Consider the following 24636-nt stretch of genomic DNA (forward strand, 5'->3'; position numbering starts at 1 on the left):
GGTGATGTAGAAAAATAAGCAACCGAGGCTTGGTATATATTTGTAATCGTTCCAATTGCTTTCTGCACTCTGTTATTAAATAACAATAAAGCGAATTTTTCAAATCCTACCCTACCTCTGTGTCATTGTCATCGTAATATATGTGCATCTCCTGACCACATTATGCACCTGTGTGGTGTGAATTGTACAGGTACTGTGCCTTAATTGCATCCCATAACGCACAGTGCCATTCATCTAATACGTCAACAGCTCGTGCATCGCATGAATCCCCCCCCCCCCCTTTTTACTCTGCTCCTGCAGCCGCATAGGGCCAATGTATCAGCTAACATCACTACTATTACGAGGAGGTCTTCACACGAGCAGGTTCATGCCGTGACACGCGCTTTAGAGTGAGCGCGCATACACATCTGTGATTCGGTCATCTGTGCAGCGAGCTGAGAGTCAGTGCCGCAAGTGACGAGGAACTCAGAAGTTATCAGCATCGGAGAAGCTTCACCAAGACGCTTAACAGAGTAGATATACAGGCGCGAGGGTCGTTGTTGACAAGAAAAAGCGAAAGGATGCTGATCCGAAGTGCACCTGGAGCGGCAGCCTCACCTCACCAGCGCAAGCAAGGGATCGTTCTGTAACTTTTACTGTGTTGAAGTAGAGTAAATCTCAGCTTTATTCTGACCGTAAGGGGAAAGTACTGCTCTCCTGCCATGCGTGGTCTACCAGTCCACAGTGCGCTTTTTCTATGCGCTTTCCTCAAACTGTTCCCTCTGCTCGGCGGGCAAGTTCCAAACTGCCAGGAGGTGCGCACGGTGTTTCACTCTCTGCATCCGGGATCCAAGTTCGTGCCCGAAAATCCGGTGTCAGGTAAATGTCTTCAACTTAAATCTTGTACACGTTGCCTCGCTTTTTATGACCATGAATGCAACACCAGATTGTCCTCGCCTCTGAAAAGTCTAAAATACAGTTTTTATTTCATCCCTGACGGTAAGCATTAATCTTCAGTTCAGTGTCAGAGGACACCACCATTACAACCCATCTCTAGCACCGTGGCTCCGGCTGAACATTTACCAACCTACTCTGTGAAAGTCTGCTGGGCGAATTAAATATCCCATTGAAAGTGAAGTTTGTGCTCAATAAGACAGAACTGTAGTGTTAAATCACTACTATCTACGGGGGCAAGAAATATATCCTGAAGCCTTTAAGAAATTCGAAGTAGATGTGAACACATTTTGCAGATGTTTTATGAGGGTTTGCATATTCTGCTAAGTTGGGATGGATGGTGATTGGTTGGGATGGGGGTGCAGGTTGATGATGGACTGCACACAAAGAGAAAGATCAGCACTCTTCCTTTAAGAGAGCTGATTAATGATCTTACTCAGGCTCTTTTAGCAGCTTTTGCTCCACCACATTGTCACAGAATATAGATGAGTGGTGTGATGTGAATTGTGACTACCTTGAAAACAAATGTGCAATTATACAGACTGGATAATTATTGTTCCCTGGAGCTCAAATGTCACCTCCTCTTCCTCCTTGGATGAGTTAAGATCACATCTGGAGAGCTTAACTTTAAATAAGAGCAAAAGAAACACTGAGCTCATGGGGAAGTCGTTCAGGATCTGAGTGGGGAAAAAGGAACAAGTCGGAAAAGCCACCATGTTTAAAGAGCCTTGCATTGGTTTACTGCTGGAGCCTGTTGCATGCATTCTGATTGAGTATGTAAATGGAGATCCCTTTTGTGTGGCTTAATTACAGCCAGCTGTAAATGTTCATTGTTTTTTGTAGTGCCATGTCAACGGTACTACAGGTTAACTTTTATCTCCATTCTTATCCTATAATTATTACACGCCTTACTACCTCAAAGGGGTTTACCAAATGATCCTAAATATTCTGAAAACATGAAAGACTGTGACCGATCTCAACATGCTACGAATCGAACAGCAGGAACTATCTGCAATGCACTTTGAAGAATATTTTGTCATGCTCCCTCAACCCTATTTTAGTCTCCCATCTGTGGGTGCATGCAGCTCTAACCGTTGAGCCCTACATATCCCCATGCATCCATCTTTAATCACACACGCTCCAACTACTCAATCTAGCATTTTATCTGTCAGCCTAACCGGGAAGAAATATGCAGCCTCTGTAAATGTTAAGGCAAGGCAGCCCAGCTGTCTCTGCACCTTCCCCAGGGACTGAGTTGGACACCCAGCAAACGGGGTGTTCAGCTATTTAAGACAAATCTTTTCACCTGTCAACCAAAGGATAACTCGTTGTGGCCAGCTTGGAGGGAGTTTAGTTTACACATTTCTATGATGCCCTTGTTGTTGAATGAAGTTTTATCAGGTGAGCTCCAAAGTGACTGATGATAAGGCACCACATTTATATTGAAGCAGTGGTGTTATAAATCGTTCACAATGTAAAAACTCCTTTACAGTGTTTAATCATGATGATGTTGTGATTTCATGAATTCTCTTTAAGCTGTGTTTAGCTGGTTATGGATCTGACCAAACGAATACTGATTCTTCTTCATGACCGTCAAAAGCAAGCCTGACTGTCAATAAAAAGATTTATTTTTTCAATTTAATGCTTGGAACCTTGTTCTGAAATCCTCACAGTCCCAGAGGGATCTAAAATTTGAGCACAGCAGTAAGATATAATGGGACATGGTGTCAGGACTGACATGGCTTCAACAGACAGAACTGCCAGAGAAAATAACAGATTTTTAGTCTTGCAGAATGTATTCTTTTAAATCAAAATCACTTCAGCTGATCAAGCAAGGCCTGTACTGAGGACATCAAATGACCTTGGATGCACCTCTGAAGTGAAGCCCCTTCACATTGCCCCTTACATTTAAATAAAGGTGGGAGAGAGGAGAAGCTAACCTTTTAAATGTGGTTGAAAGGAATAATGAAGTGGCTCCAACCCCAATCTGTTAGAAAATATTTGACCAGTTTTGTTGTTGTGACTGAACCAGAGCGATGTTTACCCTTCGATTTATTATTTATTTATTTTTACATACATATAATTAATAATTCACAAGGAAACAAGCAAAAGTTGAGGACAGTCTGACAATCCAAACATTAGGTGATGCAGAGTAACCCAACAAGATTGTATTTTCTGCTTTCCCATATTCTGTTTATTATTTAGCAGTTTCTTTGGTGAATGCACAAGGGGTGCTAGATAACAGTTTTCTCCATTGAAATACACTAATATTGATTTATTGTTTCTCATGCTGAAATTACCAAACATTACGTCATGGTATTCACATTCATCGCTGTAACTGATTTTTGCCCTCTATAGTACATTTCCCTTTATCGATGCCTCAGTGCAGATCAACGTATCCAAACACATTGTGTATTTATATATTTTGTATTGTATGTATACTTTCAGATAAAAGGCACTTTCATGGGGCGTTGATAACCTAGTGGCAATGTGGGATGACCCGTTAATTATTTTGTTGTTGATCAAAATGTGTGAAGTCTCATTTCATTCCTCAGTAAAACCTATTGTCAACTCTAGGCTGAAAACATTCATTCTTTTGCTAAAGTGATAAGTATTCAACTTTCCAGTCATGTCTCCTGTGTGTCTATATCCAACAGACTCAAAGGCAAAGCTTGTGCTTTGTGTTGGATTTCCATAAACCCTGGCTCTCCTACATTTGTCTTAATGAGCCGACCTTTTTTTATTCTTACACTGTCCAGAAGCATGAAATATGCAGTCACTTCTCATATATTTAGCATATTTTTGGTAGCATATTTTTTGGTCTTAACTCATTCATAATACATCCTTGTCTTTAATTAAATGCAGAATAAGTTGAATGTTTTCCGTCACAGGTTCTGTAATTGTTTTGAACTTTGTGCTTGCCTAGAATTTGAGAAGTGAAAATGTGAAACAGAAAGCTAATCATGCAGCCCAATGTGAGTTCTTGGAAAATTAAAGATTGATGAAATTAAAAGTTAAGGATGGCTTGCTGTGATTTCACAGAGGGAAGAATCACTTTCTGAGTGTGTGACTGATGGCGTTGCCTGTGTTAGTATGGTGATAGTGTATGGAGGAGGTGGCTGATGAGAGATGTTCATAGGAAGGCAGAGTAGAATTCTAATAATGCTGCATGTGTTGCCAGGGGGCATAACACCAAAATATAAGAGCTTAGGTTTTCGTTCCACCAGCGTGATTCAAAAGAAGTGAGAGCGAGAAACAAGATTCCAGCACAGATATGAAAAAACAAACAAATCCTAACAGTGCGGTATTATCACACCAGTGTTTGTTGTGTCTGCAGCTGAGGATGGTTGTGTGTGAGCGGAAAATGGAGACTGCGTGTCAGGTCACTACATATGTGCAGGAGACACATGAGCTGCACAGAGTACTTACCGCAGGACAAGTGTGAAGCAGCTCCATCAGTGTCTAAAGCGGTTTGAGCAGAGGATGTGGTGGATCTCTGACAACAGCTTCTGATTCATAAGGGGAGCATCTGCCTGAATGTTTTAGGCTGTGTTATGTATCTGGAGAGCCAAAGGCAAATACAATAACAAAAATAAAGAATTATTCTATTCTATCGATTGTATTCTTTCCGATTCTGTACCATTCTATTCTATCAGATTCTATTTTCTTCTATTTGACCAGATTTTGTTAAATTCTATTAGATTCTGTTCTAACTGATTTTATTCTCTTGATCAGATTCTCTTATATCCTACCAGATTATATTTTATCAGCTTCTATTCTACCAGATTATCTTCTTTACTATGCTATAAGATTCTGTTCTGTCAGATTTGTTTTTCAATTCTATCAGATTCTATTCTGTAAGATTCTGTTCTGTCAGATTCAATTTTTTTCTATCAGATTCTATTCTGTAAGATTTGGTTCTATCAGATTCATCTCAATGAAAGTGTATATTGGATTTTCAATGTATTTAAACCATCCTGCTGAAGACGAGTGGTATTTCATTTGTTTTTGTCTCTGGGATGAAGCAGCCGTCGTCTCTCATTGTTTGATGTCCTCGTGTAAAACCAGAGAAGGTTTCAGAGAGATGGACTTCTCAGTGATTATCTTCAAGTTCAGGTCATTTTGCAATTGTTTATCATGACACAGTGAACAACAAAAACAAATGTTCTGCTGTTTCAATGACATTAGACATGACCTGATCTGATCTGAAGCCGGTGCTCTTTGTGTCGCTGTGTTGAAGAAGAACTGATTTGTCTTGTGTTCTCTTTTGAAAAGCTTGTCTCGTATGTTTGCTGCCTCATTGTTTTGTGTAAAATCAAAAATCAGACTCTTTCACATTCACGCTTCCAGCTTTCAATTTATTGCTTCATCAAACAACTTGAAGTAGAGCAGTGAGCTAAGCACTAAAAATACTTAAAACAATTGTAATCCCCACCAGCTAATAGTATTATTATTCCTTTGTTGTAAATCCTCGTTTCATTTATTGTCTCTACAAAGTGTCTCTGGATTATTTTGCCCCGGAGAGGAAGCCAAGGAGTCCCACATGCTTCTTCTCAACACTGGTACTTGATGCATAATTTATGCTCATAATGAACAGCTTTTAACATATTCTATATCTTAACACGACTTGTTTTTTCCCCATGGTCCCCATCATTAAACTTGCATAGTGATAGCTTTCTAATTGGTGCTGGGACTCTAAGAGACATATAGTGTATTTGTGTCTGTCCCAGTTCCCCCGCCTCTTATGTCCCCAAGCTTGTTAAAGAAGTGAATGGACGGACTCCTGCCGTCAGCGTGCACACATGACTGTTTGAGCCCCTGCTGGAGCTTCACCCTTGGCATTTCAGCAGAAACTTTCTTGTCGAGAGAGGCGGCTAAGGACTGTCAGATAAGGCTGCGGCGAACTGAAGGGCGATCAATGTGTTTTTAAAAAAGGCATTCAAAGAACCTTGAGGCTCATGAAAACAGCAGTTGTTCTGCATGTTGAATTGCCTGGCCCGTCGTTTCAGAGCATTGATTGAATGTAGGTAATAATTTAAAAGGCTTCACCTTGGACCAAGAATGCATGTTAGGGAAATTTACATCTAAATTGCTCCTGGCACTACACCTTGTCTTTCTTCATTTTGTGAGAGAGAATTGGCCATCAGGACACAAAAATCGACTAATTAACCAATAAGAGACTGATAGAAAACTGTTCCCAGTGCCCGTTAGCTATTAACATGTACCTGGTAGGTGGAGTGATAAAAGCTCCGAACAAAACTGCGCAGGGATGACGAGAGGGGGAGGGAGGGATGAGCCTTAAGAGAAGAGGAGAATCAGGAAGCTTATATCCAAGTGATCTGTCAGTCAGAGAAGGCTTTATTTAGAAGGTGTGATTTTATTATTTGTGAGACTCCGCAGAGGATCGTTTTCATGCAGAATTCTTCCCCTGTTCCTTACTGCTGTGGAACTTCTGTAATGAAAAACATTTATCATCTACAAAACGCCAAACATGCCGATGAAACTGTCTGTTTTGCGGGAGATAATTGCTAAATCCTCGTCGCCTCTTTGCACCAGTCGCAGTCACCTCACCCACAGTGCTATTGACAGCTTAATAATTCTACTCTTGCAGTCTGAAATTAACTTGATCTTATCTGTCAGGGTTCTTTTGTCGGTATTGATTTAAGATATTAAGCCTGTCAGTATGCATAGAAAGGGTGCTATGCAACAGTTTTATTGCCTGTTTCACTCACAGACCCTACACCTTAAAGTGTGATGGGACTCAGGCTGGGAGAAAAACATTGTTGTCCACGTGACTGCTCTGTACTGACTAATTATCAATACTGTCATTCTGTTGCATCTCCTGCTGGGTTAACTTTCCTCCATGTCTGCTGTTTCCATTGTTGTTTAAACAATTCACTTTTCACCTTTTATTTCAAGAAACACAATTCTTTTCCTGTCTTTTGAGACACCTGTTCTCAACACTGTTCTGAGATATATACAGTATATGTTTCTGTGTGTGTGTGTGTGTGTGTGTGTGTGTGTGTGTGTGTACACCATCCAATTCCTCTCTCCAAATCTCCAAATTAATCTCTCAGCTCTTCCGTCTCTTTATCCTCGGCACCCTGAGCGGTGGCAGCTGAAGCTGGCAGACTCCCCTGACATTTGTTTACCACAGCATCAATCAGGCCCTTGTCGCTGACGTCTCTCAGGCAGCAGATCCTGCGGACAACTCCTCAGTGCAGCTTGGCACAACAATACTGCAACTTCCACGGAGGCTTTCGGCAGCCACATGAGATAGAGAGAACGGGAAACACTGAGGAGAGGGAACTCCTCTTTTTGTTTTAACGTTAAAGTCGAGTGTGTCGTGTTTATCTGTTTGATGTATGGTGAGGGGTTTTTAGAGGGCTGACTAGGGAGCACAGTAGAAACTCAAAGCTTGCCTGAAGAAATGTCAGACTTTATTCTTCTTCTTCCTCTTCAAAGTGTTGTGATGCAAAATCGAGATAACTTCAACCTAAATGATGGTGTTTTTTGCCTTCTAAAAACATAAACGCCAGTTTGAAGAAAAGTTTGATGTCTTTTTTATAGTTTTAGAATACACTGTACTCCTACAGTGTTACTAAAAAATAGTGATAATAAAAGCATATTCAACCAATTAAATCAGAGAGAATGGCTCTTTTTAAAAGATGTCCTTCAGCACATCATCACACAAAGCTGCACTTCATTCACCGTCACTATTGCAGCAGCTGTGGAGGCTCAGTTATCCTTGATCAGACTGAATCCTCAACTTGTATTTTTTTGCCACCTAACTGTGATTTTTCAGATAGAATTTATTTCTTCAGGGCATTTATTCTTACATACAGTTTTGTTAGGCCACATTGCCCGAATGAGACATTCTTTTTATCCTAGTTTGCCTTAGCAGACTTACATGTGTATATTTCAAAGAGCTCTGGAAATCCAATTACTTCTCATCTTTGTAAACAACTTGTTCTGTCAGTGGCCAGGTGCACAAAATGTTGTTTCATCAGCTTCGATCTAAGTCATGCCTATCTTATTACCTCATACGTAGTGAATGCATGCTAAATCCCTTGTTTGTTTGTCTGCACACTGAACTGCTACTGGCTCTAATCTTTGTGGCTGAAAAAAATACAAAATTGTGGTCATGGTGTGGAAACTGTAGCCTGGGGTGATGAGAAACTTTCTGTTCACCAAACAGATCTCTGAGGAGAACAACACGACTGTGGTGTATTTCTTTAATGTGCATAAAAATGACTCATTTTTAGAAGCAATCTATTTTTGAATCCCACCCTCTTTAATAACTCTTCATAATGATCGTACGCTCATTAAGGCTGCAGAATCTGCAGGAGATAGTGGTTCATCTGTTTAGCATGCAGGGGCTGCAGTTGAATCCATTTTTTGAGAGGCTTCTGTTCTGTGAAAAATAAACAGAAGTATCTTTGCAGTCCCCTCACTCAGCTCATTCAGACTTCTGTCCCTTCTCTGCTGATTTCTTGCCAGGTGCCGACCTACAGGTTTGCCAAGCCAAAGGCCCAACCTGCTGTTCCAAGAAGATGGAGGAGCGCTATCAGGTAGCTGCGCGCAGCAACATGGAGTCCGGTCTGCAGGTTGTCAGTGCCCAACTTAAACGTCTTATCATCCAGAACGCTGCAATATTCCAAGGTAAGCAGTGAGCATAGTTTGAATAAAGCTGTCTCAAACAGAGCACAGAAAAAGGGAAAACCATCATAACAGCAGTGTTTAACTGATGATTGACGTCCTCATGTCAGGATCCACTTTCTTGGCTGCAGATCAGTGTTCACGTCAGCACCTCTCTCCTCCAGGCACTCAGTCACATATAAATAAGTCAGAAGCATAATGCACACAGACAGTGATGAGACTGCTGCTCAACTAAATGTTAAAATGGCAGAGCCGTGAGGTTCAAGTGACTGAAATGCAGTATAGTTGTCTGTGCCAGACATGTTCTCCCACAAAGTGACAGCCTCCTGAGAGCGGGTGCAATGCAGTCAGTGATGGCTGTTATTCTCAGAGCGAAAAAACGCCAGTCAGCAGAGCTCCTGAGAGCACCCTCGGCTGAGAGGGGTCAAAGGAGGGTGACTGGTATGGTATGGCTGGTTCCAGTTTACAGATGTACTCAAAAAGAACTTGCTCAGTTAAGAGTGAAACAGGCAAACTCGGAGGTTCAGCTGCTGTCAGCTGAGAAGACAAGGATAAAGTGGATAAAAGTGGCAGGTAGGTGCTGAAAGTGAAGGTTTGAACGGTGCAATGACACCTGTTCTAACAGTGATGGAAGCAGATATATTATAAAACTCAGCAGGAGCTATGTGACACTGTCGAATCAGTGTGTCCCTGTTGAATTGTTACTCAAAAGAACAGAGGCTGCTCTGGAGGCAAAATCGAATCCCAGCTGATGCTGTGTGCTACGCAGTGGATACAGGTGTATGCTTTCAGACTGTTAAGCAATAGTCAATTGTGGTAGTTGGTGCACGCGCCCCATGTGTGGAAGCTGGGATCTTCTGAGCGACTGGGACCAGGTTCGGGTCCGGCCTGTGGCTTCTTTTCCGCGTGTTGTTCCCTGCTCTCTCTCCCTGATCTCCAGCTCTATCCCCTGTCCTATCTCTTCCATAAAAACAGGCACGAAAAGCCCCCCCAAAAATCTTTAAACAAAATCTATCATTATTTGTTTAGCCCCATTTCATAACAAGTGTTATGTTGAGATGCTTTACAAAACAGCATATGGGATAATATGCAGCCAGTAGTTCTCCTTTATATTCCTCATGGTCCTCATTGTCCACACTTCCTTGCCGCTGAGGTAGAGGTCGGAGCAGCCCGTGCATGGATGAGGACAGCGGTGGTTGTGAGACCAACACAGTCCGACAGCGGTGGCGGGGTGTCAGGGATGCTGGGTGGTAGTAGTGCCAGAACACCTAGCTGAAGGTTGGGGGAGCTCTGTTTACTCAAGATGCAAAGCAGTAAGCCACCAAATACAACAAACACAAATATTTATAGACATTAAAGTAACTAATTTAAATTCCCTGAATACTGTGATTGGGAAAATATAAAGGACTTTACATTATTAAAAATTACTTTAATAGTTTTGGGTTTTCAAACAGACTAATTTTGTCAACTATACTGATACACTGATACAAGCAAGTGAGGCCATTACAAAGAAGAAGACCATTCTAATCATTGTTTAAAATATCCTTATCTGCCATTAGGTCAGCGTCACATGAATTGATTTTGCAGCACACAGGAAAAAGGAGGCCCAGTCCGCTATTACTTCTTTTTTTTAATGTTACGTCTTACATCAGGAAACCCCCCACCTCCTGTCTGACAGGGATAGTGAAAGCATGGATACTACAGCGACATGCTCAACCAACCACGCTGACACCGACCAACGCAGAATCAATATGTCGAATTGGCCAAAAACAGGTTGGTCTGGTAAAATGGTGGCCAATGGGAGAGAGCTGGAGTAGGGCAACGATTGCTCACTGTCGGTCCAACTACAATCCGACAATCTCCTTGGGGGTTCAGGACCGTAAGACCGTAAATAACATGTTCGTTATCTATAATCCAAAACAAAATATTGAATAACCCATAGTCCCAAATAAATCCTGCACAAATACTCCCAAATGGAATCGTCTAGGAAAGACCAACATGTTATGTTATATAGAAAGCAAAAAAAGAACAACAGGTCACTTGAAAATGAATGTGCAATGTGTAAGACTGTCTGGGTCTGAAAACAGACAACTCTGTAGTGGGCTATAGACAATATTCATAAATACAAACATCAGATATTTAAAAAAAACAAAAAAAACAACAACAACAACAACAACAACAAAAAAACAGGCCGCAGCAAAACATTTGTGGTTAGTTCATTTGTGAATTTACACATTCAGATCTGACGTCATGATGCCGGTTGGGTTTTGGAAATGTGCTAATAAAGTTTATTATTGGTTGCTGGCTTGAAGTCAGTTCCTATTTAGGATTTCAACAAGCTGCCTGCTGAAGGTCCATGTTGCCAATAAAGGTATGTTTGTGAGCTAGACAAAGTGCAGGAGTTTGACTGTTAACATATTTTAACATCTTAATCAAAACTCTGTTGCAGTTATATGACTTTAATGCTATTTCCTATCGCCTTTTATTAGCCGAGATTGGATACTGGGATAGTGTTCCTATAGCATTGTTAAAGTTATTCATTCACTGTAAACTTTAAGCTCTTGTTTTCAGTACATTCTTGGACAACAAAGAGGTAAACAACTCTTCGAGCATAGCCACATCAGCAACAGTTGTTTTTGAGAGTATCCCTTTCACATGTGCTTTTGTTATCAGGCGCAGCAGCTCTGTTTACTGTCTTGGGGTTTCCACTTGAAGTGGGATGTGCAGACTGACTGGGCAAACTCTTTTTGAGGGTGCAAACTTATTGCTTGTGAATCCTGACATGCCAATTACAGCTCTGGGTTTTAATGGGGGCCGTGGGGTTTTTCTTGACTGGGTTGTTACACTTTAACTATGTAAGAGACTGCTGCTGTGGTTTAGCTGCTCTTTCCTAGAAGGGCTTCAATACTAATTGCTTTAGCAAAGGGCTTGAGAGAACTCCCCAAACAGCCAAGGTCTGTAATCCTTTTAACATCCTGGTCTTATTTGTTTCCCTCTACTTCATTTTCATCCTTTCTCTCTCTTCTTCTCTTTTCTTCTTACAAGTCTCTTTCTCTCCGCCCCTCTCATCCTCCCTCTCCACCTCTGTCACGCTCAATCTTCTTGACTTTCTCTTTTCCTTCTGTCTTTCCCTTCTTTTGTCTCTTCCTTTCACGCATGTGCTACTATTGGGAATTGAGTGCATGCCTTGTTTGCAATCTTCTTTGCTGCTCTCAGTTTCTTTCCTTCTGCACTCACTTCTGCTAGAGATCAAAGGGCCTCTCCTCTCCTCTCTCTTCCATCTTTTAGTGCTCTTTCCCTGCATCCCGCTCTCCTACCAACTCCACCTGCCCTTCTTGGCTTTCCCGTTACTCAGTCTACACCAGATATTTTATCACCCTTTTGAAGTCAACTTATCCAAACAATAGCAATAGTAGTGGCTCTGAATCGTTTTACTTCAGGCAGTGAGATGACATGCCACTTCAACATTAGGCTTCTTCCAGATCAATACCAGGAAATAGGTAGGGCATTAAGAATTTCTAATGATGCGTGCCTCTCACTGGCAACATGTCTGAAGTGCCATTTGACAATCTAATGATCCTTAGATGATCTCTTTATAGTATACCATGGAGAGACTACATAATGGATAAACTGCAGCATCCACTCTGATGTGTGACAGACTCTTAAATTTCATTTTGATTCACATTAGAGAGGTCATTACATCATCTTCCCCTACGTGCCGTAAATGCCTCACACTCAATGTCCTGATGTTGATGATTGAAATGAGATGAGGCTGCTCTCCAAACATCCAATACTTTGTGGAGGATGTATATCTTGTGATGTGTGCCTCACTGGAGATAACCTGATGCATGAAAGCTACGGCTGAGTTTTGAGTGCAGGAGAGGACTGTGCTGAGAGTGACACAAGAAGACTTAGAGCATCACCTGGCTGATTTACACATCAGCATCTGTTGACTCGTTACAGGGTCAACCAAAGTTTAAAAACATAACAAAATAATTGTAAGCAAACACCACTTAGCATTACTGACCCTGTCAATGTCTGCCTCTAAAAACTCCATCACAGCCACACGCAACACATTCAGCATGAAACATGTAAAGAAGAGAACGTTTTGCTTTCAAGCAGCGGACACTTCAAGTTGTTACGTGATCATTGTTTGCTAGCTTAGCGTTGGTGAAGGAAAAGGTCAACGTGTGATGTCATCAGGGTAATCCAAGTAGAAAGCCTTTGTTACAGCTGGCTTCAGTGATTGAATGAGGTATCCAGGTAGGAGAGTCTCATAAAAAGATCACACTGAGATGTATTATGGTTAGCGTAGTATCAGTTTTTCATAAATATCTCTCTACCATGTCAATGGAGACACAATTATAATGAAATGTGTAGCCTTGTAGGTATCACAGTTATCAAACAACGAAGTGATATCTTTTTTACAGTTAGTCAATTCAGATTCAGATTCATTTATTTGTCCTTTGCAGGAAATTTGCTTTCACCCTCGTACGAGAGACACATAAACAGACAGACCTCAAGACTGTATGTCTACATAAAGACATACAGTACATTCTCCACCATACACATTTAACACAGAAAACAGAAACACACATTTAACGATGCAGTCTATTCAGTTCTGTTATGGCAGAGGGGACGAAGCTCCTACTGAACTTGACCCTCTTCCAGGTCAGGGACCTGTACCGGCGGCCAGATGGAAGTAGCACGAAGTATGGGTTTAGGGGGTGACTGGGGTCCCGGGTGATGACGAGTGCCCTGCGTGTTGTGGCTATGGTGTTAAGGTCAGAGAGGATGGGGGTGGGGAGGCTGATGATTTTGGCAGCTCTATGTGTGATTTGGGGGGTTATGACCAACTCTTTGGTTTTCACCATGTTGAGGTGCAGGTGGTTGTCAGAGCATCACTGTGTGAGGTGAGAAATGGAGTTGTGGTATTCGGTGAGTGAATGATCTAACAGCCCAACTACAACAGTGTCATCGGAGTATTTGAGGTAAGTGTTTGTGGGTGAGGGGCTGATGCAGTCATTGGTGTAGAGGGTAAAAAGGAACAGGCTCAGCACATATCCCTGGGGGGAACCAGTGTTGGTTATGGCGTATGATGATGTCACGCTCTCCACTCTGGTGGATTGTGGTCTGTTGCAGAGAAAACTGTGAACCCAGTGGATGAGGAATGATGGGATGTTCAGGTGAACATAAGCAATTTTATGTTCACTATGAGCAAAGTTGAGAAAATAAACGTCCATCTTCCATCTGAACCACGAACAAAATCTGTCGTAGGAAATAGGGATATGTTGATGTAATTACTCAATTAACGTTTCACCCACTAGCACATTGTTTTAGATTTCTTACAGTTTCACAGTGAGAGTGATATGTAATGAAGATTTCTGGGTTCGCCTTCCTGAATATTGCGAGTAAGAAATCAAAAACGGTAGATGGAGAGGTTTAATTTTACCAGCCACAGCTTCAGTTTACCAGACGAACATGTGCAGAGCGAGCCAGATTACAGCAAAAGACCCCCGCTTTATGGCAGCTGCAGTAATTCTCAAGGGACAAAACACATTACTCCAATAGATGAGAGCACATAGCAAAAACAACAACACAAAGATAACTTGCAGTGATTTCCACCGTTAAACATAGAAAGACTAGTTTGATGCTGAACCAAATGAGCTTAAAGCACAAGGAGGAAGGAGCTGTGACAGACGGCAGGCTGTCTTACTTCACATCAGGTGCTGGCATTGTTAGCTCACATGGTTGTGATGAAACCAGAGTGGAGACCAAAAATGGTGACTGGAGATATGCTTCCATTATGTTTTGTAGAAAGAGAGCTGACAGCAATTGTGGAGCTGGAGTACAGCTCCACTCTCATGGAGAACAACAGCTATGACAGTGGAAAAGATGTGTGAGGAAAGTCCAGCAGAATTGAGGATACGTTACCAGTTTCCTGTCCTACACACCACATGAAACGTACCAGGCTGCCAGGAGGTCTACGTCAGACAAATTTACCTTTTTTTTTTCAGTAAAGTATATACAATTAGGTACTTGAGTACTCATTTACAAGGTAATGTACTGTAAATGTGCATCCCTATTGGGAAGTCACTGTCAGTGTGTGCATATGCATAGGCTTTATCACGTTCAGAGGTAGAAAAACAGGGAGGGAAGACCCAATTGCAGGTAAAAAGAGGTTTGATTAACAAAAGGCAAAAACAAAAACTCACTCAAAATAAATCCAAAACGTTCCAAAAAAACCAGGCAGAGAAGAAACACAGTACAGGAGCAAGGAGACGAAACGACGGGCTCAGACAACACATGACAAACTACAAACAACAATGAACTGACAACACGAGGGAAGGAACACAGAGACTAAATAGACTGAGGTAATCAGACACAAGTGAGACTAATAAGACAGGTGAGGACAATCAGGGAAATGAAGACAGGAAGCAAACACTGAAAACACGACCAAGATATTGCAAAATAAAACTGGAAACACTTAAGACTGAACTAAGAAACACTAAACACCAAACAAGGAACCTAAAAATACAAGTAACACAGGAAACAAACTTACAGGCAACATAGAAAGACACAAGGATACAGGGAAACTAAAGTTAACACTAGACGAGGAAACATTAAAAACACACAAGGGAACATTCAACACTGGGAAACATTTACACACAGGGAAACACTGGGGAAACAATGAGAACTAAAACAAGATGAAATACAGAACCAAACCATGACAGGATTGGGCTAAACTCTACCCTGCACCAAGGGCTAAATTAAGGCTGCAACAATTCCCAATGATTATAGTATACAGCACATTTCATGTCATCCCCTCACCAGCAACACTACTCTTTGTCTGTTTCCCCGGTATAGCAACTCGACCAAGCATAAAGTCATCCAATACCATTTGATTGGCAGCTCTAATTGTTGTTATTTCCCTGGCGACATGTCCTTCAGAGCTGCTCTGATTATCAGCTTGAGCTGGAGGCCGCAGATTAGAAATTTGATTATCCTCTTTTGTTAATGAAACAAGCTTTTATTTCACTTTATAACAATCCTTTGTAGAGGTTATTACTGTGAAAAAGCTGAGATCCACTGCTGTTTAGTAGCTTTGCAAGCGCTATTATAGTATAGTGCTTGTTTAAAATCCTCTGACAGCAGAGTTTGTGGAGAGAACTACCACACTGCTCTAAACTCGCTTCCATCTCATCTTGTTCTGCTCCACAGCCTAAGGAACAGTCCGGACCCAGAGGGGAGTCACACTCAAGTCCAAAGAGCAAACCTAATTAGTAAACATGAGAGGTTAGGATCAGCCCGATTGCTTATGAAGTCAAATATGTGGGTAGGAAAGTTTAGCAGGCAGAGCGCGTGTCTCTGTGTGTTCAGCTATCAGACACTCTGTGTAATATCTGCAAAAAAAATTGGGACAGCAGTCTTGGTTCTCCTGAAATGACTCGATGGAGGCCGGCACAGTGGGGTGTTTGGAATCAGGTCTGACTTGGACTAGTTCCAGGCAGCATAAGGGAGATGTGTTAGGGCTTCTCATGTGCTGCAAGGGAGCGGGGGGGCGTTCTCTACTTTACTCTGAACTCTCTGGGGCTCCATGGAGCGCGAGTTTGAAACAAGCTTGAAAGGATGCTCATGTCTTTTTATCAAACATAAAGTTATGGATGACCTGCAGTGTGTGCTGTGTCCAACAAACGTACACATTCACACGCTGAAAAAATCTTCACCCGATAAAAGAATGAAAAAAATCTTCTTTTGTGTCCTTGAGTTCCTCATACCTTATTCCTAGAGGGCCAAAAAATTAGCATCTCATTAGCAGTCTCTAAAAACTCGATCAGCTCCCCCTCACTCTTTCTGGGTGGTTTTTAATTACCCTTAGTGTATAAGATGTTAGAATGGCAGCCCCCCTGTGGCCCTAGTGGAGGTTGTTGTTGACCTTGAGCAGAGTTTGCCCTCATTTGTCACCGATAGTGCTGAATGGACATTTGCGTAGGCAGTAACCCAAACAAGATGTGGCAGGAGGTGGATGATGCAGAAACTGGCAGGCTGGAGCTGCCTCTCCATCCAGCAGCCAATAATCAAAATCAGATCTTGCTGCCCTTTGCATCCATTCTTCATCTCCTGCTCGTTAGCCATCCACTCGATCCGGAGAGCTCCTGGAGGCCGAACTGAGCCAGCCCTGTCTTTGTCCTCCCATCATTTGCTTTCCAATAACCATCCCTTTGCTCGGTGCTCTCCTCTCAGTCCTTATGTATTCAGGAGAATTTTCCAGGAGTAATGCAATAAGAGTGAGGACTGGTGAATATGTCCGCTGCAAGATGTCTCTAGTTGTTTACCCACTGCCTTGGGCTAATCTAATAACTTAATGATGGGGAGAGGCAGTTTGGCTATGTCCAATGGGCTCCTTCGAGCATCGTTTACCAGACATGATGGGGCATACCAGCCAATACCACATCTTCTTCTATCAACTCGTGATTTCATTTGAACTTAATTGCTTGTGTTTTATCATCATGCATCACTTTTTAGTTTGCTCTGACAAACTGTTGTACAGATTGATATTTAATAAAGCAGTGTAATACTGAGGAGCAACCTGTCTGTTTGAGTTCTGAGGCTCCTCTTGTGCTGAAAGCTAAAAGTAAAAAATCAGACCAGAACAGTTACAACAAACTACCCAACACAATTACACACAGGTCATCTTAACAACAACAAAGAAGCCACACATAAACAGGACACTAATCATAATCATACATCATGATCAGATGATTTGAATGTAGACAGTGCTGTGTTGAATACTGTATGTGTGGGGAGGGAGTTCCAGAGCAGCTATAGAGAAGGCTCTATCCCTCCAGGTTCAGTGCTTGGTTGTATGTGGGGAAGACAGGAGGTTGGCGTTGGAGGAACGGCGGCTGCGGGAAGGAGTGTGTTGGTGGAGGTCGAGGAGAGCCGTGAGCTAAGAGGGGGCCTGGTGGTCAAGGGCTTTATGTGTGAGGGACAGGGAGCCAGTGGAGAGTTTGCAGGAAAGCGGTGGTGTGTTTACGGGATTGGGTGAGAAAGCATGCAGCAGAGCAGAGTTCTTGATGTATTTGAGTTTAGTGGATGATTTGTTGGATGATGTGTCGTAAAGGATAATATTGCAGTAATTAAGTCTGGATGTGATGAAAGCATGGATTAGTGTTTCTGCAGCAGAGAATGAGAGTAATGGACAGAGACAGGCTATGTTTTAAAGTGAAAGATGGGAGCATTACCTTTTATCTCCCAATGTTTTGTGTTTTTTCAAGTGTTTCTTTTTAAGCAGCATTTTATTGGAATAAATAAGGGAAGCTGGCTCTAACCCAGAGACAATAGTGAGGTGTGCACTGTGGCACAGAACCACTTTTTGGCTGCCCTGCCTTTGTGTCCTTCCTTCGCCACACCCCAGTCCCTGACAAGCTGCTTCCCTCTCTTTGAATTAACCTCAGTGACTGTGTAAGGTGGGACAACAAACAGATGACTGCAGCCCCAGATAATCAGTGACACTGTCTTAATGAAAACCCTGCTCTCAGAGCAAAACCATGGAGATGTTCTTCAGTTTAATGGTGATAATGATTGTCAAGAAATTTGTGCAAATTTGAACCTACATTTTTAGAGTTATTTGAACACATTGTCCTAAAATATTCAGCAGAGAGGAGCTTTTCTGCTCGTTGCTTTAACCTTTCTGCCTAACTTTAGCGACAATTTAATGTGACAAACTTTATTAATGCCACAGAGCCAGCAGTCTAAATAAAGGCATACTTTCAAACACCCTTTTCTGTAGTTTCCATCTGCAAACAGAACAACAATGTTCTTGTCTGCTGAGAGTAAAACAGGACATGCTGTGGTTCCTCTTCCAAGAAAGGCTCCTGACTGGAGCGCAGGGCGCGGCCTGATGACCTCTTACATTCAGAGTTCAGCATTCAAAAAGTAATTATAGATGGAAAGGTTTATAATCTTCAGCCACACTCAGAAAGTTTCAGCTTTAAAAAAAAGGAGTAAATACGGATGGTAACAGGCTACGCTTCATCAAAATAAAAATAAAAAAACCCGGACTTGTTTCGACACAAATCCTCCACCAGACAAAGAATGAAGGTTTAAAAAGGAACCCAGAGATTTAATGTCAACCTTGTACAAATGAGTATATGGAAATGCTTATCATGATTATTTCACATTTTTTAGGGGGTAGAATTTTATGAAATTCATTTCAGTGGCAGTTGTAGAGATCTTCCAAGAGCAGCTTGAATTAAATGTCTATGTGTCCAAGCTTTAGAAATAGAAAATAGAAAAAAAATATCACAGCAGTCAGTTCCCTGAGCTAACTCACCTGGGGACAGCAAAGTGAAAAGGTGGGTCCTTACCATTGGTGTTGTCTTCCTTTAGCCTGCACTCCAGCTGGAGAGGCTGTTGGCGAATAAAAAACAAACATGAAATCACCTCTTCCGATGAATAATTTCACTTTTTCCTCATCCAGATAAACCTTTGTTTCCTTTTTTTTTTACATGCTTTCATTTTCTATTGTTAGGCTTTCCAGACTGTCTGTCTTATCTCTCCGGGCTTTATGTAGGTTGCCAGGCGTTTCTGTCTCCACAGGAGGCCTCAGCATCATATCCCCAACAGGGCTGGCATCCTGCTTAAAGTGCTCCTGTTGTCTCGTGCTTCACAGTACACCTTTTTAACCGTGCCTCCGCCTTTTGATTTGACCGCACTCAAACCCAAAAATGCGACGGCTGTCTCTCTGCTGATAATATGTCAGCCAGTCTGCACCCCATGGGGTGGATATTTGCATACTGTTTCAGCTTTGTAAAATCTTCAATAGCAGAATTATAACCCGGAAAAGAAAAAGACGCAACTCCTTCAGATTTACACTTTGGTCTGTTCATCATGCAACGTTGTGCTATTATACCAACACAAAGGCTGATTTCTACACTGACATTAAAAGTTGGTTTGTTTATATTCATTTTGGAAAAACCTGTGGAGAATGGGATTAGATAGATTTTATTTCAAGCATGTTTTAAAAACAAAGGAAAAAGATAAAAAATAAAAACCTGAAACAGTTGTGAAATTGTGATTTTTTTTGCCACTGCATCTGATTGTCTATGAATGTTTTATTTTTAACAGACAACAAAGTGTTGTGTGTAGAAGGGCCCTTTTTATGGATTTGTCTTGAAGTTCTTTTTTGTAGTTGCATATCCAAATCTACTCAACCCTTTATTTTTGGCTTCAAGGCACAAATTTGTACTTTACTCTTCGCAGACCAGACAGCACTTAGCTGTGACAGATCTGCCTCATTAAATTCATTTATTCTCATTCAGTCTTTACAGAAAGACCCCAGTTTTGATTCTGCTTTGGTGTCACCACAGCGAAGCACTTATCTGCAGGGAGAGAGCGCATGACTTCTGTTCGTCCCTGCTTTTCCTTCGCCCCCTACTCTGTCGTGTTCTTTTACGCTGATGTGTCAAAAATTGTCATCAGCGGTTTCTAGGGAAGAGTGTGGCTCTTGGTGTTTGAGCCTCATTTTAATGATGTGCCCTGTTGCACGCCTCTCGAGCTGAATTTCATCATCGAGAAAAAAAACAAACAGTGTGGAGTGAGGATCAAAGTGTCATTTGAAATGCTATCATCAAATAGAGCTGAAGGGACTGACAGCTCCTCCTAGCTCCAGCTGAGAGAGGGAGCCTTTGTTTTCTTTCAGTGTCTGTTGACTGGAGCATCGGCCCAGAGAGGAGAGGAAATTAAGGGGGATTCAGCAGGAAAGCAAAGGAAAGGAGAAGGAGAGAAAAAGACAGGATGGAGACACATGAGAGGAAGAGCAAAAATGTAAACAAGTGAAAAAGAAAAGAGGAGAGATTAGAGGAGAGGAAAGGAAAGGAGAAGCGAGAAATCTAAAAGAGAACAAAGGGCAAATGTTGATAAAGTAATAAAGAGAAAAGGGAGAGGGTGAAGAGTGAAAGCAGCATTGACACAAACACATCTCATACAGAGCTAATGAGCCCTTTTAAATGAATCAAGCAGCATCACCATACATCATGTGAGACTTTTTCCACTTAGTGGATGATACAAATCTGCTTTTTAGAAAAAGCCCAAACATAGATCTTTTTAATCAAATGGCTTTCTGTAAGCTAAATCAATGGAAAAGCACGATCACATTTGAACAGCTAAATCAATTAGCAAGAGGTGTTTGCAAAAGCAAACATTTGTCTTTATATTAACCCAAATGGAGGCTATTCTTGGCTGTCACTTTGTTTATATTTATCCTCACTCCAGGGCAGGCTTACTCAGTATGAATCCAAAGCCTTTACAGCTGATGTGATGTGGCTGCAGCTCCCCTCTCACTTCTCCTCAAAGCTATCACTCACTTCAATCTGAAGTTATTTGAGTTAAGCTCTTCGGAGGCAACCCCAGCAAGACCTCAAGGTGTTTGCTTGTCAATCTTTTTCTTTGTGCACAACATTTGGCAGGTCGTGGCATGGGACACCTGCCCCAGAATTAATCTTCAAGGTCTTGTTGTCTATGAAAAGCATGCTCCTCTTTGGAAAGGTGCACTCTGCAGTCGGTTCACTCACAGGTCTAAGTTGTTTGAGGTTGCAGTCTCATAATATCAGCACAGAGTTTACCTGAAAAGGAAGAGTATAAAGCTGTCGCAGCACTGAGGAGCGACCCATTTTTTCCTGCTCATCCTCCACATTTTCATGCTTCTTCTCTCACCTCATGACCTCACCAGATTGCCCTCCTCCTCCTGGTGCATCCATGCACTTATAGTTCAAAGAGATGCATTTTTTATTTCAGCCTATGAAATATTGAAACGCTTACGCAACATGTGCTCGGCCATGCAGACGTAACAAACATGTCAGGGCAGGGTGGAGCAGGGCAGAGGGGCTGATTTTACATCTGTAGGCTTATCTCATGGCTTATTTAGAGCAACATTAATACGTAACAACAATTAACCAAATTTAACTTCTTCTGAAAGAAGGTCACTGTCCTCACCTGAAAAACACACACTCATTGGTTCGAACATCTTAAACAACTGTTTTTTATCCTCTCTACGCACCTCTATCTGTCACCAGAGCTTTAAAGGGATACTTCACACATTGAAACATAAATCTGTATTGACTTTGGGTCATATGCAGTTTACAGTAGAAATGTGAAATTAATGTCGAAGTTGGTGCCATCTTGACCGAGAGAAGGCAGAAAGTGTCTTTTTGGCTCATGTGCATGAAAGACAACAACTCCCAGAATGCACAGCACCGCAGGCTACTCCGACTGAAGCTAGGTGCTCTATTTACATTCTGTACGGACATTTCCTCACCTGATTCTGAGATTTCTTTGGCATTTTAAAATTCCTGTCAGCAAACGGACTCTATGTCTGTGTCCATAGACAAAGAGTGACAGCACTGACACCACCAGTCCGCCCCAGCTCGAGCCGGCCCGGGCTCCTTGTCACTGACAGGCAGGTCTTTCACAACAGCCGCCTACTGTTTCTCCATCAGCCTCAACTGCTTGTCGCTATAGTTCGGCTCGTAGTGAAAGCCACGAACGTCCAATTCGAGCACAAGACCTTCAAAGTCCCCTTCGTCCATATCGGTTTCGCTATTGTCATTGATTCTAATCTTTCTCCACATAGCCTGTTAGCATAACTTCCAAGCAAGATGGTGGATGTTGCTTTAAGATTCTGGCAGTGAGGTCCCGCCTAGTGATCTGTAATTGGTCTGTAACTTCAGTGGTCGAAAATATGAGGAACTAGCGATGTAATTTCACCCCCTCTTACCACAGCAGCCTCCGATGACGCAAAATGATGATTTTGGGTTATCAGACACTCCTTTTCAGACAAGAAATACAGAGCTTTCCCATCTCTGGGGAAAATGATGACAGGATGCACGATCATTCAAGAATACTTTTTTTAATGATACAAAACTTAATGCAAATAAGTTAAGTATCCCCTTGAAGTGTGATGTTGATATAGTATTGAAAGGTGTGTGATCAGACATTCAGTTTGCCACATCAAAAATCAACTCTAGATTATTTTAACTAAATGTTTTTCTAACTTCAGACATTTTTCTGAAGAGCTGTTTCGAAAACCTTCCGTTTTCAGGTCCCCAATATGGCGTCATCGCATTGAACATCTGAAAAAGCAACAACATTTTTATTTATTTTTTATTTTTACATTTTTTTGGGGCTTTTTGTACCTTTATTGGGGACACAGGACTATGGACAGAGACAGAAATCGGGAGAGTGGGGATTGACATGCAGGAAAGGAGCCACAGGCTGGATTCGAACCTGAGCAGCTCACTAACCACTGCATCACCAGCCCCAAAATATTGCAGTTTGTAGATGAAATGAAAAAGACCCTCAGAAAAAAAGAGGCAAGGGGATTTCCTCTCCCTCTACTTGAAACAATAGGCCTGCCACGGTTCAGGCTGCAGATGGAGGAGTGGTCTTTATTGAACCAATTGGCCCCTGGAATTATTGATGAGGCAGGACACCATGTTCGCCCAGCAGGAGTGTGTGAATAGGGCACAGTAGGCCAAGGGCAAGCTGGGACCCAAGAGCTTAACGGAGGAGAGAAGGAGCGATGGTGGTGGTGGTGGGAGCTGCTGCACGCTTCTCTGCCCACTTGGCGTGACTGATGTGAGGAGAAATGTTTGGGTGGTGAAGAGTCTGCTCCAGGTCTCAGTGGAGCCTCATCAGTGCAGAACCTCACAGAGCCCCCTCCCACCCCTCCATACATCCTGACATCTCCAACAACCCTGGCTGGACGAGAGGCTAAGTGGTGTGAAGCAGGGAGCTCTCTGACAAGCTCCATTACGTCTCCTCAGAAAATTCCCCTGGTCTGCCTGTCAGGAGAAAGGTGAGGGAAGCGGAGGAAGGGGGATTGTTTGGGAGTGATAGGCCAATCAAAGGAGCTACAATAGAGTGGAGTTTCATTTACAAGCTCCTTTGTGTGGTTTTCCCTTTGAGTTACATCATGACAAAAAAGCAGTTCATTCTGCGTTGTTAGCTTGACTCTTAATCATTAAGCTAAATGTCTTTTGTTTTCACCTGAGGGTAAATTTAGGGAGAGAGAGTTACTAGAAGGTGGGAGCTTAAAAAAGGGGAGGTAAACCAGAGGAAGACCAGTCATGGCTAACTTGGACCTTGTTAGTATCGATCCTCTCAGATTGAGCGCCCTTTCATTTATAATTCATCTCTGTCTGATGGGCAGAGATGGTTGGAGAGGGTGGGGTGAACTGTGTTTTAGTGTGTTTTTCTCGGCAGTCTGAAATGTTTTCTTGTGACGGCACAGCTAATAATGAGCCACAGGAGGGTGGTGTGTCAATAGAGAGGGCCTCTTTACGGCTCGGTGTCCCCTGGGTCGAGCTGTGCTCTTGTCAGGTCTGATGGGAGCTGTAGGCGGCCCCGGTAATCCTGTGCTGTGTTTCATTGCAGTCCACTTCAGGGGATGTCAGTTTGAACAAGTGAGTGGAGGGGATCGCTCCCTATTAATATTTGAGTAACTCTCGTCGTCGCAGCTGTTTACTTAACAGTACACGCTCTCAGGCTCCCCTGAAGAGCGTCACAGAGGAGCTGACAGCACCACCCTGTCACTCACTCCTCCTGCCCTCCACCCACCTTCCCTCTTCCCCATCTCTCATGGGTCCTGTACTGCTACCTGTCTCTTTTCCCTGAGCTCCTCCTCCCCCCTCATCCATCACAAGCCCCTCACGTTGCTTCCTACCTGTCAGCCTCTGTAGAGACTGTCATTATTTTTCATTTGTGCAGCCGTGTAATACAAGGTAAGTGCACCCGCTCACTCAATGAGTGATTTGGTTGCTTTGCTGTCTATGTCCTCATTTCAATTTGTAAACATTTCTGTTTCCGTGATTGACTCAGTCCGGATCCTGCTGATGTGTCACAGCACTGCTTGTTTGTCACCTCAAAGAAATCCAGCAGGCTTAATGACTGCTATGACCAGACTGTTGTCCTACTTCCACTCTAAAGACAATGACTCTAACCCATGCAGACGAAAAACACTCAGTCTGGTTCGCCCGATGTGTA

General features: G+C 42.4%; 1 protein-coding gene across 1 annotated transcript in view; it reads left to right on the forward strand.

Moving 5' to 3' along the window:
- Positions 1-327: 327 nt before the first annotated feature.
- The window catches only part of gpc3 (glypican 3), a 102634-nt gene continuing 78325 nt past the window's right edge, over positions 328-24636 (forward strand). The window contains exons 1-2 of the mRNA XM_079352390.1: positions 328-858; positions 8434-8595. Coding sequence (XP_079208516.1) covers positions 702-858; positions 8434-8595 — 319 coding nt within the window. The 5' untranslated portion in view covers positions 328-701. The remainder of the gene's footprint in view (positions 859-8433; positions 8596-24636) is intronic.

The sequence above is a fragment of the Symphodus melops genome (assembly GCF_947650265.1).
Source record: "Symphodus melops genome assembly, chromosome: 9".
Taxonomy (NCBI): Eukaryota; Metazoa; Chordata; class Actinopteri; order Labriformes; family Labridae; genus Symphodus; species Symphodus melops.